The sequence below is a fragment of the Eutrigla gurnardus genome (assembly GCF_963514095.1).
Source record: "Eutrigla gurnardus genome assembly, chromosome: 19".
Classification (NCBI taxonomy): domain Eukaryota; kingdom Metazoa; phylum Chordata; class Actinopteri; order Perciformes; family Triglidae; genus Eutrigla; species Eutrigla gurnardus.
The window spans coordinates 8,676,873-8,695,201 of NC_139930.1; the positions used below are offsets into that span (position 1 = coordinate 8,676,873).

The following is an 18,329-nucleotide window of genomic DNA, read 5'->3' on the forward strand; positions in this document are numbered from 1 at the left end:
ATAATACAAATGGTGACCTTTTGAAATAAAGCAAAACACTACACAACACATGAATTCCTATATGACTAAAATGTTCTGTGGGTTTGCACCTCGAACAAGGAGCTGCTGGAGATGCATGGCTCATATATGCATCTTTGAGGAATTCATTATAAATCCCAGCAACACTGCTCTATCCCCATAATGATTTATTTTATTAGGAGATGGAGGATCTGCCCTGTTGAGTGAATATAACAGCTCGTTTGCGGTTTACTCCCTGCAGCAGTCGGCTTCTTCCACTTAAGAACGCCTGACGTTTTCTTACGTTTGCAGTCTGCTTGTTCACCGTCTCTAGATTTAATGAGGAAGAACTGGCACACGCTATCAATTTAAGAAGACGTGGGAGTGATCGAGACAAGAACACAGAACATTCCTGCAGTTTAAGAAGGCGTCATGAATCTGGTGTAGGTTTTTCTTCAGAACTTTATTAAGAACAAATTTAAGAAAAAACGTAGAAAGATAAAGACATTGGTGAATTGTTTGCAAGTATGTCTGGAAGTAACATTAAATGATCTTTAGCTTCAAAAAGCCATACGTTACATTCAATGCCTTAGCTGCTGCTACAGACGTTACCGTGGCCTGCTGTAATGAATCCTGTACTCAGAGGCAGTGTTGTGAATGAACATGCTCATGTTTTTGTTGAACCGTGAACTGAAGGTATCTGTTTGCAACAAATGAACTTGAGCAGTTAACACACTGACGCACTCTCACTGTTACAGCACCCAAGCATTTCCAGGAGCCGAGGGTGTAAGACAAGCAGATACAGCGATGGAGGCGGGGCCATGTTCAGCGTTGTACCAACTCATCACACACTCAGCCATTTCTATTTTTAGGAAAAAACATCATGGTTTGAGTTAAACATGACAAGTCTGAAGTGAAAATAAAGGTAGGGGATGTAATTGAAACATATCCCAACAATGAACATTGATTTCACAAGGGACAGGAAGGTTTAGCATCACACTCCCGGTATCTGACATTGACATGACGGGTTTACAGTGGAGATGGTGAATCTCATACAGACACTAATCGGGGTCGGTTTCAGACACCAGCTACGTGACCAAGTCAGGATTTGATGCCGTGAGAACAAGAATGGGCTGAAGAGGTGCGTGAAGCCAAAACAGTTCGACTGCCAGGTATCAAATTAGCCAAATCTTCCCAGTGATCTTGACATGAGGGCCGATAGAGCAGATACAGTGTTTCCGCGAATCCCTCTCATGACTGGGAGTTTATTATACCTCTGAGAATAGCTATGAGGAGTGGAAGCAATACAAATTAATTCATAAAAAAATGGAGGTGGTGAAATGTGAATTGAAAAATGGAGTGATAAATTACAGAGTGGCACCTTCCTATGTCCTTCTGTCCAGTCTGTAATGTCTTCTGTGCCTCTGAAGGGAGATTTCTCATTTTTGAGAACATAATCTGATTATGTCATCAGGGATTATTTTTGTTTTTCACATTTTATCAGAAAGTCTGCGTCACAAGCTGGAGGTGAAGAGTTTGAAAGGCGTGGACATTTACCAGGCATTATGGGAAATGGAGGATTTGATATATTTGGAAATTTACTTGTCATTAGAAAATATAAATCAGAATATTTGAGTCTCTCCTACTTTGATGCTTTTTTTAAATGCATATCATGTAACCCACCCAACTTTACTAAAGCAGAAAATACTAAATAAGTGGAGTTCCACTTTAAACTAATAATAATCAATACTAATAATGAATTTATATTCAGTCATTGGACCAGAGGCAGTAATTCAGCTGTGTGGTGATGAAATCTGTATTAAAGAACTGGAGCTATTTCAATATTTTGTGACATTTACATCTCATATCTTCCAGAAGATATATAACTCAGATTGAGTATTGATTTTTACATTAAAAGCGTATTTTTTATTTCATCTCATATATTGCAAAAGAAACAAAAAATGAAACCAAGCGTCACGACTGACTGACAAAGAAGAATATCTGAAGAATAACTCGAGCTCAATATACATAAGCTCTCCAAAATAACTCATTATATATTATGCTAAATTTAGACTGTCAGAACAGGATTTCAGCAAAAATAGACATTTTAAAGCACACGCACGTAGACAGTACAGGCCTCCGGTGGACAACTCATTTGCATGGTTTACGAGGACATGATTTGCATGTCAGGTTTCCAAGGTGCGTCGATTCTCATGCTAATACAGGACAGAAACAACGAGGAGCAACTTGGACCTCAGCCAGCGGAAGCCAGGCCTCTTTTTTCCATGAATGACTAATTATGAATCACGTTTCCCTGTAATCAACAAGGAAGTGACCAGGCTGACTTGAGCAGCTCCAGTGGACGTGATTGAGCAGCAGCTCGGCCTTGAGGGAAACATTGTCCCCTCCGTGGCTCCAGTAGCCTTGGTGTCCATTCACTGGCCGGGGAGGAGACGGGAGGGCTCGGCCACATGGACGAGGACTTGGCACCGCTCGGGTCATAAATTCAGCTCATACTTTGCTATCTCAAGTGAAATGTAAAACAGGAAGCAGGTGAAGCGTGAAGCACAGAGGCGGGCTGTGTTGATGCCGGTCCGGCCGCGTCTATTAAGCGGACGCTCAGCTCTCCAGCAGGCGCAGAACCGCGCCGCGTCCGACAGCTTCGCGTCATGGCTCCGCGCTGCGCTCTGCCCGTCGTCCCCATCGCGCTGCTGCTGTTCGGACTTGTTGCAATCCTGCTCCTGACGGTCCCCACCGAGGACGTCCGGGACGCGCCGGGGTTCACGGTAAGGTCGGTCCCGCTGGGTATTTTTGGATCCGTTTTGTCAGCGTGTTTCTAGTAACCAAAGCCGCGGTGCAGACGGGGGACGCGCGGAGGTGTCGCACAAAAATCCGTAGCCCCGGATTATTGCGTGACATTTGATGGATGTTGCTCAGCTTTAAGTTGCATCCTTTCATGTCTCCAGAGCTTGTTTGATATTCTCTTTAATGTGTGGAAGTCCAGCTGGAGCAGTATTACATGAAACAGCAAGTCAAATAGAAAATGTTATGTGATGTTTGTCTGAATAAGGATAACAGAGCCTGAGTGGAGAACAAAAATGTGCATATTATTTAATAATTCTATAGCTGTATCACCTTCATGTTACTGTGGATGGCTTGGATTTCATGCTACAGGTTTATTAAGATATACGTTTCTGCTGTCAAACACAATGTTACTTATCTTAGATCACATAAACATATTTTGCATAATAACAGTGTGGAGTGTTTCTCCATTAAAACGTCATATACAGCAGATAGATGTCATCCAGTTCTTAAAAACTTCCGGCTTCCAGAGCCTCATGTGTTCTTTGTTGTCTTCCAGCTGACTGACTGCATCGCACCAAAGGCGTTTGCTGTCACAAATGATTAAACCAAGAGCACAAATGACTAAAGCGTCCTCATGACACCTCCTGGGGTCCGTATGTTATATCTGAAACATTTTGATATGGAGAAACACATCACCATAGCAGCCCGGTGGGCACAGATTTGATGATAAAAGGCCTCTGGGCCACAGACTGTAGATGTCGCCACCATGATGTCACCCACTGGTTTCAGCACTGCTGTTTGGAGGCCTTGAGTTTGGCATTTTGGCCATCACCATCTTGATTTTTGGCCGTTGCCATCCGGAACTAGTGATTGCTCCCTGGAAGCCAAAATGAAAACTGAAATTCAGATGCAAAATCGGAGGAAAAACAATTGTGTAGGGAAGTCTAAAGAAACCCTGTGTAGTGAAATAAAAACTCACTGTTGTCTTATTTTCAGTTTCCGTATTACATGGTTATTTGCGGGAAAACGACTGGAGTGGATCCAAATCAAGATGAGGATACATAATGTTTCACTTTCGTCAACATTGCGAGATGGCAGAGGTCATCTGACATTCTTATCTTGGTCTAGAGTGTCTCCAGAGGTGACGTCATGGCTGAGATGCTGATAAACTCAACCGCGGCCTCGTTGTTATGAAACAAATCATATTCAAGTCTTTCCTTCAGCAAGGTTGGATGGCTTTGGCCTTGAGAGCAGGGTTGCTGTACATGTCAACTCCAGCTTCTGTTCCCTCTGCTCCTTTGATTTTGTGCTACTGGCTAAATATCCCATGGTTCCTTTTTTAGGATAAAGTGAGCGCCCTTTCACTTGGTATCAATGTGATCCGCCAGCCACAATAAAAGGACACAAAAGGGTTTTTCTTACTTTTCGCAGGGAGAGAAGTGCAACAGTTCCCATAGTTTATCAAATGAAAGGACAAAGCAGATGATTAGAGTTTTGGCAAGTGTTAGAGGGAGGCCTTACAATTCGCTGCACAGCAATAATGAGAAAATATTACGAGAAAATATTACGAGGAATAACGAGGGCCGCTTCCCGTGATGCTGCTCTTCACCTGTTGTACTGAGTTGAAGTGCAGTGTACGTGGATTAATGTTCTCGTGTGTGTGGTCTCTTTCCTTTGCATCGCCACAGACTCTCTTGCATGGCTGGCTTTCTCCACCTTCTGAGTGTTTCCTTCATTTCAGCAAGTTGCTTAGTATTCTGCGTGGTAGTGGAAGAGGAAGTACTGTCAGGGGCAACGGGTCTTTCCTCTCACTGAGTCGACTCTGGCCTTGGCAGGGAGTATTTTCTGCTAAACAACTGGGGAAATCATTAGTTAAAATTACCATTTTTACATAATGACTCACCCCGTGTTACCTTAAATTCATGATATTATCCCCAACAATCATTAAAAAATATGCTTAATAGCCAAACGGCACTTAAACACACTGGAATCACTTTACATTTTGTTATGAAACTAATACTTTTTTTGCATCACCGATAAGACACACATTTACATTTTTTTGTGAAAAACAATTCAATAAATAAATAAAATAATATTATTAGACCCTATGATGATGAATCATAAGGTCACCCAGGTAGCTGGGACACCTGAAGTCTTGTAGCTAAATTTGCATGATGTATGTGGGTCACGACAACTTAAATGAGAACAAGATGCTGCACGTCGGGGATGTAATTGGATGGGTTTTTTCCCCTTTTTAATCCTGTTAAACACTGACTCAGGTGTAGCATCTCCATCTAAAACTAATATTATTAGACCCTATGATGATAAATCATAAGGTCACCCTGCATAAATAAAGGATAAAACAACTTATTGTGATCCTATGTCCAATTCCTTGTTGCTACATGCATTTCAACGCATTTTAAACATTACATTTACATTTAGGTCATTTAGCAGACGCTTTTGTCCAAAGCGACTTACAATAAGTACATTTGTCAAAAGAAGGAAACACTCAATAAAATGTGTAGTCCTGCGTGTTTTCTTTCTATCACAAATGTATACGTGTGTAAAATAAGACCCAGAAGGCAACCTTTAAAGTTCAGCAAGTTCTGCAGCCAAATGCCTTCCAGATGCCAAAATGCAGGTTACACAGCCACGATCGTAAATGCCGTTCCTTCTCCTCTGTCATGTTAGCTGCATTCCCCTTTTCATGGTTGTCCCCACAAATACCTCTCCTGATGAGTTTCTTTTTTTTTTTCTGCCTGTTACTCTCTGTAGTATGGGATTGTTCTGGATGCTGGATCGTCACACACAGCGCTGTATGTATACAAGTGGCCTGCAGACAAGCAAAACGGCACAGGAGTGGTCACCCAGCACAGCGATTGTCATGCGAAGGGTAAGTACTTTCTCCACCTAAAACTAATGTACTTCAGACTGTTTTCTCCGAGGGCAGCATCTGTAGTCGGCTCAGATTACAACAGACAGAAGCACCTTCATATTACTCGAGGTCCTCGGGCTACGGACGGAGGCCCTTCCTTCACAGAATGCCACTGCAACTTTAATTCAGAACATCTCGTCTATTGCCGGCCACAAACAGTGATTGGAGTGTGTATGAAACTCATCAATATAAAAGAATACGTTAACAGGAAGTCATGAAATGAGTTAAGACGAAGTTTTCAGTTGGCCTGTGTTTGCAAGGCAGCAACACGAGCAGTGTGCCCTGAGCTGCTCGCCGACGTTGTCCTGCTCGGTTGATGTGCGGCGCTGTCTGTGGTGCCGATCATGCAACCGCAACGATCTTGCTGTTTTAGTGACTGTTTTGTATGAGATTGCACGAAATTGAATTCGCTCTCGGAGCGTTTGTGTGGTTTAACCAGGGTGAAACCCGCTGCACTGACGACTCAACACGATGTGTCATCTTTGAAATTACAGTAAATAAGCATATCATTCCATGGTATTAACATATTAACCTAGATACTATTGAACTACTCCATATGAGTCTGTTGTTGCATAAAAAAGTCACCCATAAAGTGGCAGTGGAGCAGATATATAATATCATGATTTATAATAGTTTTTGAAGCTATGCCTGATGAGGCTCCTGGTACTCCCATGCTTTATTTACTAACTACCAAGAACGAGAGAAAAAATGGCATGGCGACTAATAGCAGGCCAACGTTATGCAGATAAGCACATAGTGACTTACTGGAACAATCCTTGGAAATAAACCTGTAATCTTCTGATAGTGAAATCACACCAGTATGAGCCCTCCACTCCTCAGTTTAGAACACTGTATGTTTGTCACTGGAAAAAAAACAAATCATACAATTGAAATTTAATTTCCTTGTTCTTATCAGCAGTGGGAGGGTTCTGATAGAGTGCCAGGTGTCTCCTGTAAATATGGGTTTTTCCACAGCAAAGCAACCTTTGCTCTCAGGCGATCATAAATGAGGAATGAGTCAGAGACGAGCACTGTGCTTTGCCACCTGCTCAGGTTCCTCATTGTCCTTGGCTGAGATTTGGGTTTTTCCCACTTAGTTATGAACACAGTGTTTACTTTGTCATGTTTCATAATCAGAAGTGAACTTTGGTCAAAATGTGGATGTCTGAGAATGATGTATGTACATTAAAATCGGATAACTCAGATGCAACACGACTCCTTGTAAATGATCTGTAACATTTGCAAGGAATAACTATGATTTGAAAGTGGCTTGTCTTGGAGTTTTTTCCCCAGGTAGCTGGGACACCTGAAGTCTTGTAGCTCAATTTGCATGATGTGGGTCACAACAGCTTAAAGAAGAACAAGATGCTACACGTCGGTGATGTAATTGGATGGGTTTTTTCCCCCCTTTTTTAATCCTGTAAAACGCTGACTCAGGTGGGGGCATCTCCAGCTATGCCGGCCAACAGGGAGCAGCAGGGCGGAGCTTAGAGGCTTGTCTGGAGCAGGCGGTGAAGGACATCCCCAAAGAGAGACACCACCTCACACCTGTGTACCTGGGAGCCACAGCTGGCATGAGGCTTCTGCAGTGAGTCAAAGTGTGTGTGCGTGTGTATGTTTGATTGTGTGTGTGTGTGTGTGTGTGTGTGTGTGTGTGTGTGTGATAATAATAAAACACAGAGTTCATACACTAAAATGCTCTTCAAGACATAATTATGAAATATAAAAGCTGAAAAACATCAAGACTAACAGGAATTACACATTGAGCGAACTTGCATATCTTATCTTGTATTACATGCTGACATATTTAGCATCCAGAGCTGTGCCTGCTCTGATATGTCTGCATCATTCATTTATTTATGAATTTATATGAGGGAATACAAACACATATTGCCTGTCCTCCAACAAAACAAACTGTAAGTCGCCGTACATGATATGAATATGCAAATAATAATTTGCTCGGTGCAAACAGAAGCTACAGTGTGAACGAGAGGCAGCTTATTGGGTGTCTGTCTCTAAAAATGTAGGGATGGACCTGTATAAAAATGTTCCAACCAGTTTTATATTAAGCAGAAATACCAGACCAGTATACCAAATGTCACACTTGACTCAGGAGCCCCGAGTGAAACATAATGAGACTGTTTTTTAATTCGGTGGGAAACTTGTGCCCCTTCCCAAAAAATGTGGCTACGGGCCCGGCACCGCGGACACTGATTGGACATCAGGCCTGAGCTCACAAATGGAGCCCTAAAGTGTTTGACATATTTGCATGAAAAGGATGATTGGATAAAACAATTCAAACACTATTTACAGATGAAAAGATGCAAGCGTACAAGCTCTCTGTCTGGGACAGGTCCCCTTTGAGGCTGTTGTGGAGTCTGGCTGGCTGGTTGAAAATGATTATCAGGCTGGTCCTGCAGACAAACATGTGGAACTGATTTCCATGCGGCGTCTCCATGAAACTTTCAAAGAAGTTTAAGATCTGGGTCAGTTAAATCTTCATCGTGTCAAAGGTCAGCAGTGAAACCTGAAGCTTGGGGCAGTAAAACAGTGAGAATGAGCAGAGTGAAAACTAATATTCATCAAATTTAGCGTTTTCTTCCACACATCTGCTTAAAGTGTCAGACCGGCGAAAATGGACCCCATAGTCTTTTTCGCCATGAAAAAACAGCAAATAAGCCATCCAGACATTTTTTTTCAGTGATCACCCATGTATCGAGAAAGCCTCGAAAGACGCTAACAGCCCCATAGCGCTAACACTGATTAGATTGGGGCGATGAGCCTAACGCATCCACAACGGCATATTCTAACCACTAATATTGCTCAAAATAGCACCAAACCTCTTCAGTAGCATGAAAAGGGTCCTTACACATAAAACCAACACCAACAACGTAGTTTATTAAAAAGGACTGTTTTGAAAGACTTACTCACTGCCCAACTTCCAGGTATTCTCGTAGTATAGTCCGTACAAGTCGATTATCGAATGCAATGCAACAGGAGATGATTTGTTCCAGCAAAACACGTAAACGTTGTGGTTTCATTTCCTTTCATTTCCGTGTCAACACTCGATGGACATCATCACAAACAGCCAAGTAATGCATTTTCCATGGAATTATAAATGCCAAGACTTTCCTCATTGAACTGAACTCCAGTGCATTCGGTAATCGACTTGTATGGACTACCTGTCAACATGGACCTACTGGTAAGGCACAGACTTGTAAACTAGTCTTTTTTAAAATACTCCGGGTTCGCTAACTACGTTGTTGGTGTTGGTTTTATGTGTAAGGAACCTTATCATGCTACTGAAGAGGTTTGGTGCTATTTTGAGTGCAATCTAATCAGTGTTAGCGCTATGGGGCTGTTAGCGTCTTTCGAGGCTTTCTCGATACATGGGTGATCACTGAAAAAAAATGTCTGGATGGCTTATTTGATGTTTTTTCATGGCGAAAAAGACTATGGGGTCCATTTTTCACCGGTCTTACACTTTAATGAACGTCCATTAGTGTCATACTGCTGCAACTGTAATTTGTAACCCACTTTTTCTCTTCCAACAAGCATCTCAAATCCAGAGCTGTCAGTTCAGATTCTGCAGGAAGTGGGCCACAAAATCCAGTCGTACCCCTTCAGCTACCGGGGGGCGGCCATACTGAGCGGTCAGGAGGAGGGGGCGTACGGCTGGGTTACCGTCAACTACCTCTTAGAGAACTTCATAAAGGTACCTGAACCTGAATGGAGGGTGATTCATTGAGAAATCATGTAAAATGGTGCAACAAAGCAGCTTGCATACAAATAATGTGATAACTTTAAATTTAAACTATTTCATTTTGCACATGTTTTAGGACTGGATGTGGTTGTCTATTAAAGCTTATTTTGAGGTGGCTGATGACATCTAGTGGCCTCTGCAACACCAATGACCCTCACCATTGCCTCTCATTGAAATAGACCTCTATTCTTAAGACAATGTCCAGGAGAATAAAAGCCCATAATTCCCTTATTATTCCTCCACAGTATGGATTCGTGGGGCACTGGCTCAGCCCTGGCAGGCCCACAGTGGGAGCACTCGATTTCGGCGGGGCGTCCACCCAGATAACATTTGCGACTCAGGAGGAAGTGGAAGACAAACATGACATGATAAAGCTGCGTCTTTACGGCAAGGAGTACTCTCTGTACACACACAGCTTCCTGTGCTACGGACAGGACCAGTTCCTCAAGAGACTGCTGGCTCATATAGTGAAGGTAGTGGGACATGACACACTGATTACTTTTCCTTTGTCGCCATATAAAGATGGTAACAACACCTTTCTCTGTACAATAGAATATACAGCTGTATTACTTGAAAAATTTGCAATTTGTGTACGTTGTATGTCACTTTTCGAAGTGATATCTATGTTTTCTATATTATCTAGTATATAGTTAAAGGGCCAGTGTGTAGGATTTGGTGGTTGCGGTTTGCAACCAACTGAATACCCCTCAGCTCACTCCTCCCTTTCCATCTTTCCTTTCCATAACCAACTTCTAACTGCATGTCTTGTTTTGTGTGTTTGTGCTGATGTAATTAAGAATACTTTATTGTTTCTATCTTTAACCAGGGACCATGGAAATAGTATTTTGGCTACTTCTGGCATTTTTATACCTTATAATACAGTCAGCCTTGTCAGTATTGATCTGGTTCTAATTAGTGTATTATGAAAGAGAGCAATTCATACAAATAGCATAGTTCTACATTCTGCATTTCAAGAATATTATTGTGATAGTATCTAATGGACCTCGGTCTCCCTCTCAGTCTCAGGGCTACTCTGGGTCGGTCACACACCCCTGCTATCCTGCAGGCCACACCAGAACTTTGAAGCTGGACAGTGTATTCAACTCTCCGTGTACAGCCAAGTACAAACCCAGCTCCTACGACTCCCAGGCCTCTCTGACAATAGAAGGCAGCGGACGTTATGAACACTGTGTGGGAAACGTGTCCGAGCTCTTCTCCTTCGACAGCTGCCCCTTCTCCCAGTGCTCCTTTGATGAAGTCTTCCAGCCAAATGTCACCGGTAGCTTCATGGTAAGAAGAGGGGTTGTTGTACACACGGGTACGTTATAGAGGAAAGGTCAACCTGTACACTAGCAGAGCAGACGCAGTATTAGTGATGCTCACAAAGTAAGCCATTTCCTGCCCCCCCCCCCAAAAACACATAGCTAACATAACTCAAGCACACAAACAAGAAAATATAAAACTCTGGGTCTCTACTACAGCAGTAGTATCAGGATCTTTTGTGTAGCAATATCGTATTGAAAAGGATCGATCTTTTACTACATAAACTAGTTTAACAAGTTAAACCTTTTAGTAACAATTTATTTTTCCAAAAATAGCCTATTAAGTATGTCATTGTTAAAAATAAAATAAAAAACACAGAATAAAGATGTGAGTTGTATTGAAAATTTCCTAAAAATATCTAATATCCCTTTGATGCAATATTCATAGGAAACAATCTGCTCAAAAATCATCCAAGTTGCTTGTTTCACACAACATTCCTGCCGTTATTGTGTTCACCATTTGGGTTAATTGAACAGTTTATCAGTTGTTCTTTGTTATTGTTATGCATTAAATATAATATGAAATATCTACTAAATATATCCCTTAGTTTGCTGGACACATTTGGATCAGCACTTACCTTAAATCACATGAAAACCTGAAATGAGCAGAATGGACTTAAGAGCTCTAGACATGACATCTTTCCTTCAGTAAAATAAGTAAAAAAGTTGACCTCCTGCATTCAAAAATATACTTAAGTCAAAATATATCATTGTTTAATATGAAACTTTAAAAAAGAGTTATTCCTTTACATACTAGAAGCACAATATGGCCTCAGAGAAAACGTAGAAACGTCTGTAAACATCATTTATTTGTCTACATGTGTTCTATCTCTCTCATAGGTGAATTATTTTCCATGAACTACGAATTGCCCCATCTGATGTTTTTTATTTTGTCTTCTCCTTTAACAGGCGTTCTCGGCATTCTTCTACGCTCACTCCTTCCTGCAGCGCACCACCAGCATCTCTGCGAACACGCCTTCACAACTGGAGGAGGCGTCCAAAACCATCTGCGGGATGACTTTCAATCAAGTAATGTTGTTTTCTACGTTTGTTCCATTTATTTAGAATATCTCATTTGTGTCTGTGCAGAGTTGTGTGGATCACAACCAAACACCAGCAAAACTATCGACGTTCCCATCAGCCTCGGATGCACTCTGCTTTTAGTGCTGGTCAGCAATAGTAGCGTGCTCACACAAGATGGCGAACATGGTGAACATTATCACGCCAGCTTGGGAGCATTATGATTGTGATTGTGTTAGCATGCTCAGAGCACCACTGTGTAAACTGCCTCACAGAGTCACCACCATGGCCTCAGATTCTTTAAATACATTAGTTAAAGTGATGGTTCGGAGTTAAATGCACCCTAGGTCATTTCCACCATGACATCCAGCCAAATACCCCCTCAGAAGCATTTTTAGCGATGGTCAGTATTGGTTAAGATAGGGCAGCCGAATGGCTTAGTACTGGCGATAATGGTACATTTTGTATAATTCGTAAAGGCCAACACATTTTTATAAATGCTTGTATTATCAGGTCGCTTGTCAACACTTGTTGACCTGATAATACAAGCATTTATAAAAATTGAGTGAAACTTTTTCATACTCTTGCGTGAAACTCGCGTCACGGAAACAGCTTGGTAAACATGGAAGTGGCGTTGACGCAGTGCTAGCGTTAGCAGCCGAGGATAGAAGCTATCAGGCAAGTGTTCTTTCAAATAAACTCCTGTTGTACTTACAAACTTTCAAATGCCTCGTTTTGTGAGTACAGACCCTATGTGTACTACTGCAGAAGTTTGGTAACATTCCATGCATTATTAGTGTGGTAATTTACGAGATATACATAATGTACCATTAGCGCCAGTACTAAGCCATTCGGCTGATAGTCCTATCTTGACCAATGTTGACCATCCCTAAAAATGCTTGTGAGGGGGTGTTTGGCTGGATTTCATGGTGGAAATGAGGGTGCATTTTACTCTGAATCATCACTATTACCAATAACACGATTGCAATCATAGTAGCTCACTCCATACCCCATATAACTCTGGGCAGATTAGTCATTTTTAATGTTGCCTTTGTTCCAGATGCTTCTTCTTGCCCCGCAGCAAAAGACCCGTTTGCAGGACTACTGTGGCATCTCCGTGTATATTAAGATTCTCTTGATGAGAGGATACGGCTTCGATGAGACGTCGTTCCCACGCATTTCCTTTCAGAAGAAGGTGAGAAACATTTTACAACCAAGTGTATCCTCTGTGCTCTTTTGCTGAAACTAACAGGCAGTAATCCCTTGCTGATCCTCCAGGCGGGCGACACCTCGGTGGGTTGGGCTCTGGGCTACATGCTAAGTTTAAGCAGTCTGCTACCTGCAGAGACGGTGGGGCTGAGGAAGGCCCTGACCCCGGCAGCGTGGGGGACGCTCATCTTTCTCTTTGTCCTCCTGCTCGCGGCAGTCCTGGTCTTCATCATGCTCCGAGCCTCCGATGGGAAGAAGAAAGGAGGCAGTGAAAGCACCATCTAGATTCAGTAATACAGACAGTAATGGGTTCTGACCTGTGATGATTCTGTACTCCAGGACACTCGATCTGAAATTAAACTATAAGGTTTAAGGGCTCAAGTTGAGCTTTTTTTAAAGGTCCAGTGTGTAGGGTTTAGGGGGATCTATTTGGAAAAATGGAATGTGATATTCATTCAACTGAATTTGTGTGTTTTCGTCCATGTTTCTACAGACAAACCAAACATTGGCACTAGCTTTTTTGGCACTAATGTTTTTACATTACCTGTAGGCCACCGTAGCTCTCCAACACTTGTGAAGGGAGGGTGGGGGAGGGGCATTCAGATGTTTGCAATCTGCAGCCTCACCACTAGAAGCCACTAAATCAGACCTTTGACTGCTGAAGTAGAATCATTTCATTTGGAGATTGCTGACACCATTTACCGTCTCTCCAAAAATTTGTAGTACTGTGCAAAACCAACTACAACTCCTCCTTTACCTCACGTCTTTTTTTTTTACATTTCACTGTGGGGCTGCCTTGTAGGTTTAGGAACATAGTCTCCCCCGGTGGTGCTGCAGTGGAGGTATGAATGTCATTTTTATTCTTGAAAAAGCCAACCAATGTTTGTGTGGAATATATAATATTGTTTTGTTTTTTGTAGTTTTGTAGAAAGTGTGACTGTACTCTGAAGCACTGTTAAAGTAAAATGAGGCGCACTGTGGAAATGACTACTAGTTTAATATGTAAGCAATATTTGGTGGTAGTTTTATTCACAGTTTAGTTTGGTTTAGCCCAGAATAAAAAGTTCAAACATTTAAAATGGATTTGTTTAGTGCCATTATCATACAGATGTCATAATAATAATAGTAATCATCAATAACATACAGATGACATAAACAGCGCATCTATACATATTTGTTGACAGAGTCAATTGGAAGCCTTAAAGCTATATTAGTCAGTCTCTTTGAAAAGTGTAATTTGTATGTTTTTTTACTTTTTTATTTAACAGTGTTTTTGTTTTAGTCTGTTAGGCGTAAAAACAATCATGGGATCCTAAAACAAAGGTTTGATTATCAAATTTGTATTTCCTAAATACAGGTTGGTTACAGAATTTATCAATAAAATAATTTAATTATAGAATGTAGGATGACACAGTAGTACTTCAAAGATTACATAATACCACAAACAAGTTACTGAACAAAAATTGCATCTAATCTGCCAAAAAACATTCACTTTATATTTTAAAGTCTGTGAGTTTTAATTCTCCACTTGACAGTGGTTGTTTTTTAATCTAACCTATATGGTGTTGTTGGACTGCATTATATTATATTTAAGGGACATATTTTTGCATCATAAACTACAATGTATGGCTGCTTTGATGGAGTGGAATACACACTGCTTGTATTTATTGTGTCCGCTCATGCCGAGGTGAAACATGAAAGCAATTTAACCCTCCTAAAAAAAAAAACTTTATTAACTATAAAGAAAATGTATCCTACAACATAATGACATTCCAATATGTACTCAGATGTGCTGGCATTAAAAGCTAAAGGCAACTCTTGACATGTAGATGTGCTAAATTTACATTTTGGGTGCCCATTTCAAGAAACCCCTGTATGTTGATTTTGTTTTTATTTATTTTGTTTAGCATCATTCAAATGACTGGTGGCACAATAAGTTTGTGCTTCAAGAAGCATTTGAATAATCCTGATGAAGATTGGTGCAGTTTATGTTTGATCGATGTTTGATGAAACAAGTGTGATTAGATTAATACCATATATACTATATACTACATATATATTATATAATAAGCTTCAGTTGCTTTATTGTCATGACTGTTAGGATACTGTAGGTGTTAATTTAGGACACTAACTGTGCAAAAGTGCATTCAATGTGAGTGTATAATGACTTGTTTTTGGACTTGAACATTAAGGTGAAGCACTTGGACTTGGTAATCCTTAACTTGGGACTCAGTTGGGACTTCTCTGTCTTGACTTGGTACTCGACTCGGGACTTCATTGTTAAGACTTGAGACTTACTTAGTGTTAGGACAATGACTTCTTCCCACCTCTGGCTACTTCTGCAATAGCCATTATGCTGAATGCATGTATTAGAAGTGAATATGAATAGGGATTCAAATCTTACTTTAGTTCTAAATAAATGCGTCTGAGTAATAATTGCTGTCTTTCATCACATTTTTCGCCATGAATGTGTGGAACTGTGCAGACATTTTGTCATTGACCGCTGTAATTCTCCCATTTGTCTCAAGCAGTAAGTCATTTTTGGTAATCAAATATTTCATATGAATTTGCCCCCAGAACTCTTTGTTGCTGATAATGTGAGGTTCCTGCACACTCTTTTATGGCCATCCACAAAACAAAGGCAGCACATCCCCAACTTTAATGCCAGAAACGCTCATTATGCTACTTAATTTGAAATGTGACTTGTAAATTTGCTGTTTTATTATATTATGGCACATGTCATGATATGATTAAATGAATAAGTGCAGGACTAGACGGGACCTACTACAATTTAACAAATCTGCATGTTTCTTTCTTAAGTATAGACTGACACAGGTACTATATATGACTATGTATTATAATGATGCTCACAAGCCCTAGGTGCAGCTCGGTCAGATATCAATCATATCTGTGGACACATTGGTATGGGTGCCTTTTAAGACACTCATGAATAAGAGTAGCCTATGTTTGTATGTGTTTATGTATCTGTTGTTGTCTATGGGGTCTAGAGCCTGTAATAAAGTTGATATATATTATAGTTATAATAAACTTCATCATCCATTGGGGAAACAAAGTCAAGATATATTATTGGATGTTGGGGATCCCCTGAAAGAAGGTTGTGGGGATTTCAATTTACTGATACCAAGACCTTCATTCTCAACAATATGCACAACCAGTATGACCTGGGTGATAGTGAAACTGAAATACATCTATGTAATATACAAAGGCAAAACGGAACAGAAGGAGTAACAATACTGGACATCTTGAACACTGTAATTGTTGCCTACCTCCAGAAGATGGCAGTAGTGCAACATTAAGGATGTAAGCTGCCTTTAACACACAGAGAAGAAGAATCACTTTTATTTTGTCGGCCGGAAACATGACCGGAAATGTCTGGTGTTGTTGTTGTTGTAAGGCGGAAACAAACGTGCGTTTCAGTTTTCAGCAGTAATGAGTCCATATTGACGTCTGAAAGGAGAAAACAGAACCCGTCCTCAGATCTGTTCGGCTCTCCGCAGACACGGAGGTTGTTAAGCAAGGTCCGGTATCTCGTCTGTTCGCGTGTCTGCTCGTGTGGTCGCTGAGCAACGCGGAGATGTGCTCTCAGACGAAGGCTGCGGCTCTGATGGCCAACATACCGCGAGTGGACGTGGACCCGTCGGGGGTCTTCAAGTACGTCCTGATCCGAGTGCACAGCAGAGAGGAGGGAGACGACTCTGAGATAGATATAGTCCGGGGCTACGGCTGGGCGGAGTACCACGGTGAGTCTGGGGAGCCACAACTGACCGGGGCTAACGGCTAGCTGGGGTCCACCTGTACGCTGTTCGAGTCCACATGGAGCCAGGCGTTATGGGACGATGTGACAGAGTCTGCTCACGATTATGTTGGCCAAAATAATCGCGATATTATCCCGATAATCATCGAAATATAGCACTTGAACACACTGGGTTTACTTTACATTTAGTTGAGAAACAAATATTATTATTTCATCACATAAAGACATTTTATTTGTGGAAAAACATGATCATGAATCATAATGTCTCCCTGCATAAATACAGGATAAATATATATTTTTTATTTTTATAATGTTTTTATGTATCCTGGGTGTTTCTTATTTTTAAATCAGGCTCTATTTTTCACTTCTCTACCATGATGAAGAGCTAGACAGCTTTTTAATTCACTCAGTCGCTTCCCCACAGTGAGACATGCAGCTTGTTTAATTAAACCTAGTGCATCCTTAGTGTTTGTGCATTCCTCACCCTCATGTGCTTTCTCTTGCAGCTGATATATACGACAAGGTTTCTGAGGAGCTGGAAAAGGGCGGCCACCTGGACTGTGAGTGTATCGGAGGAGGGCGGATCGAACACAATGCCCAGGCCAAGAAGTTTCACGTCTACGGATACTCCATCGTGAGAGACTTCTGTTATTACGTAGACAGTGACAGTACTAAGTAAATGTGCCAAGTCAAGTCAAAACTCTGAGCTGAAAGAGGCAGGAAAGCTCCATATAGTTTCAGAATTGCTAATAATTGATGATGGCGACCCCTTTCACGCCATCAATAAATTCAGTGTGAAATTTCTAACCTAGAATGGAACGGTGTTGTACTTTTCATTGCAGGGATTTGGGCGAGCGAACCACGCTGTAACTACGGAGAAGCTGAAGGCTCAGTATCCAGACTACGAGGTGACCTGGGACAATGAAGGATACTGAACTGAACTGAGATCAGCCGCGGTTGGCTCCCCTTTGTCCTCGACTGACATGGCACTTAACTGTAACCCCTCTTGGAACGCGAGGCACGTCATTAAGAACCACACAGTCCGATGAGGAGCTTCATGAAACCACATTGAAAAACCAGGACTGACTAACATGAAGCAACGAGTCGGGTTAGAAAAAAAGCCTTTTGGGGCTAATTTTTATGTTAAAATGTAAGTACAGAAATAGCAAACAATGTTCTCTTTCACATGTTTACTCATCTTGGATCTAAAACAAATGCATGGTTATCTTCAGTAGTGTGAAGTCTCATCAGGAATTGGAGAATAAACAACTAGTCATGACATAGAAGTTGCTCCCCGACTTGTTTTGGAGTCACACAGTCAATTGCTAAGATATATTGTAAACTTAAATGATTTTTCTAATATAGCATCATGTTTCGTCAATGTTTCTTGAAATCTGCTTTTCAGTTGTTTGCATACTGTGTTTCGTCTTTTACAGAGCAGAATCATAAAAAAAACAAAAAAAACACCCATGTCGTTGCTTATCTTACTTTTGGCCAACAGCC

General features: G+C 41.2%; 2 protein-coding genes across 2 annotated transcripts; both read left to right on the plus strand.

Moving 5' to 3' along the window:
- The first annotated feature begins 2,342 nt into the window (after positions 1-2,342).
- Positions 2,343-14,035, plus strand: entpd2b (ectonucleoside triphosphate diphosphohydrolase 2b). The gene is made up of 9 exons (XM_084035077.1): positions 2,343-2,783; positions 5,578-5,695; positions 7,175-7,325; positions 9,293-9,452; positions 9,746-9,973; positions 10,521-10,790; positions 11,732-11,851; positions 12,903-13,037; positions 13,121-14,035. The coding sequence occupies exons 1-9, from the start codon at positions 2,667-2,669 to the stop codon at positions 13,334-13,336; spliced, it is 1,515 nt and encodes a 504-aa protein (XP_083891203.1). The 5' UTR covers positions 2,343-2,666; the 3' UTR covers positions 13,337-14,035.
- Positions 14,036-16,445: 2,410 nt separating this feature from the next.
- Positions 16,446-18,297, plus strand: phpt1 (phosphohistidine phosphatase 1). Its single transcript, XM_084035251.1, has 3 exons — positions 16,446-16,812; positions 17,333-17,460; positions 17,669-18,297. The coding sequence occupies exons 1-3, from the start codon at positions 16,647-16,649 to the stop codon at positions 17,759-17,761; spliced, it is 387 nt and encodes a 128-aa protein (XP_083891377.1). The 5' UTR covers positions 16,446-16,646; the 3' UTR covers positions 17,762-18,297.
- Positions 18,298-18,329: the final 32 nt, after the last annotated feature.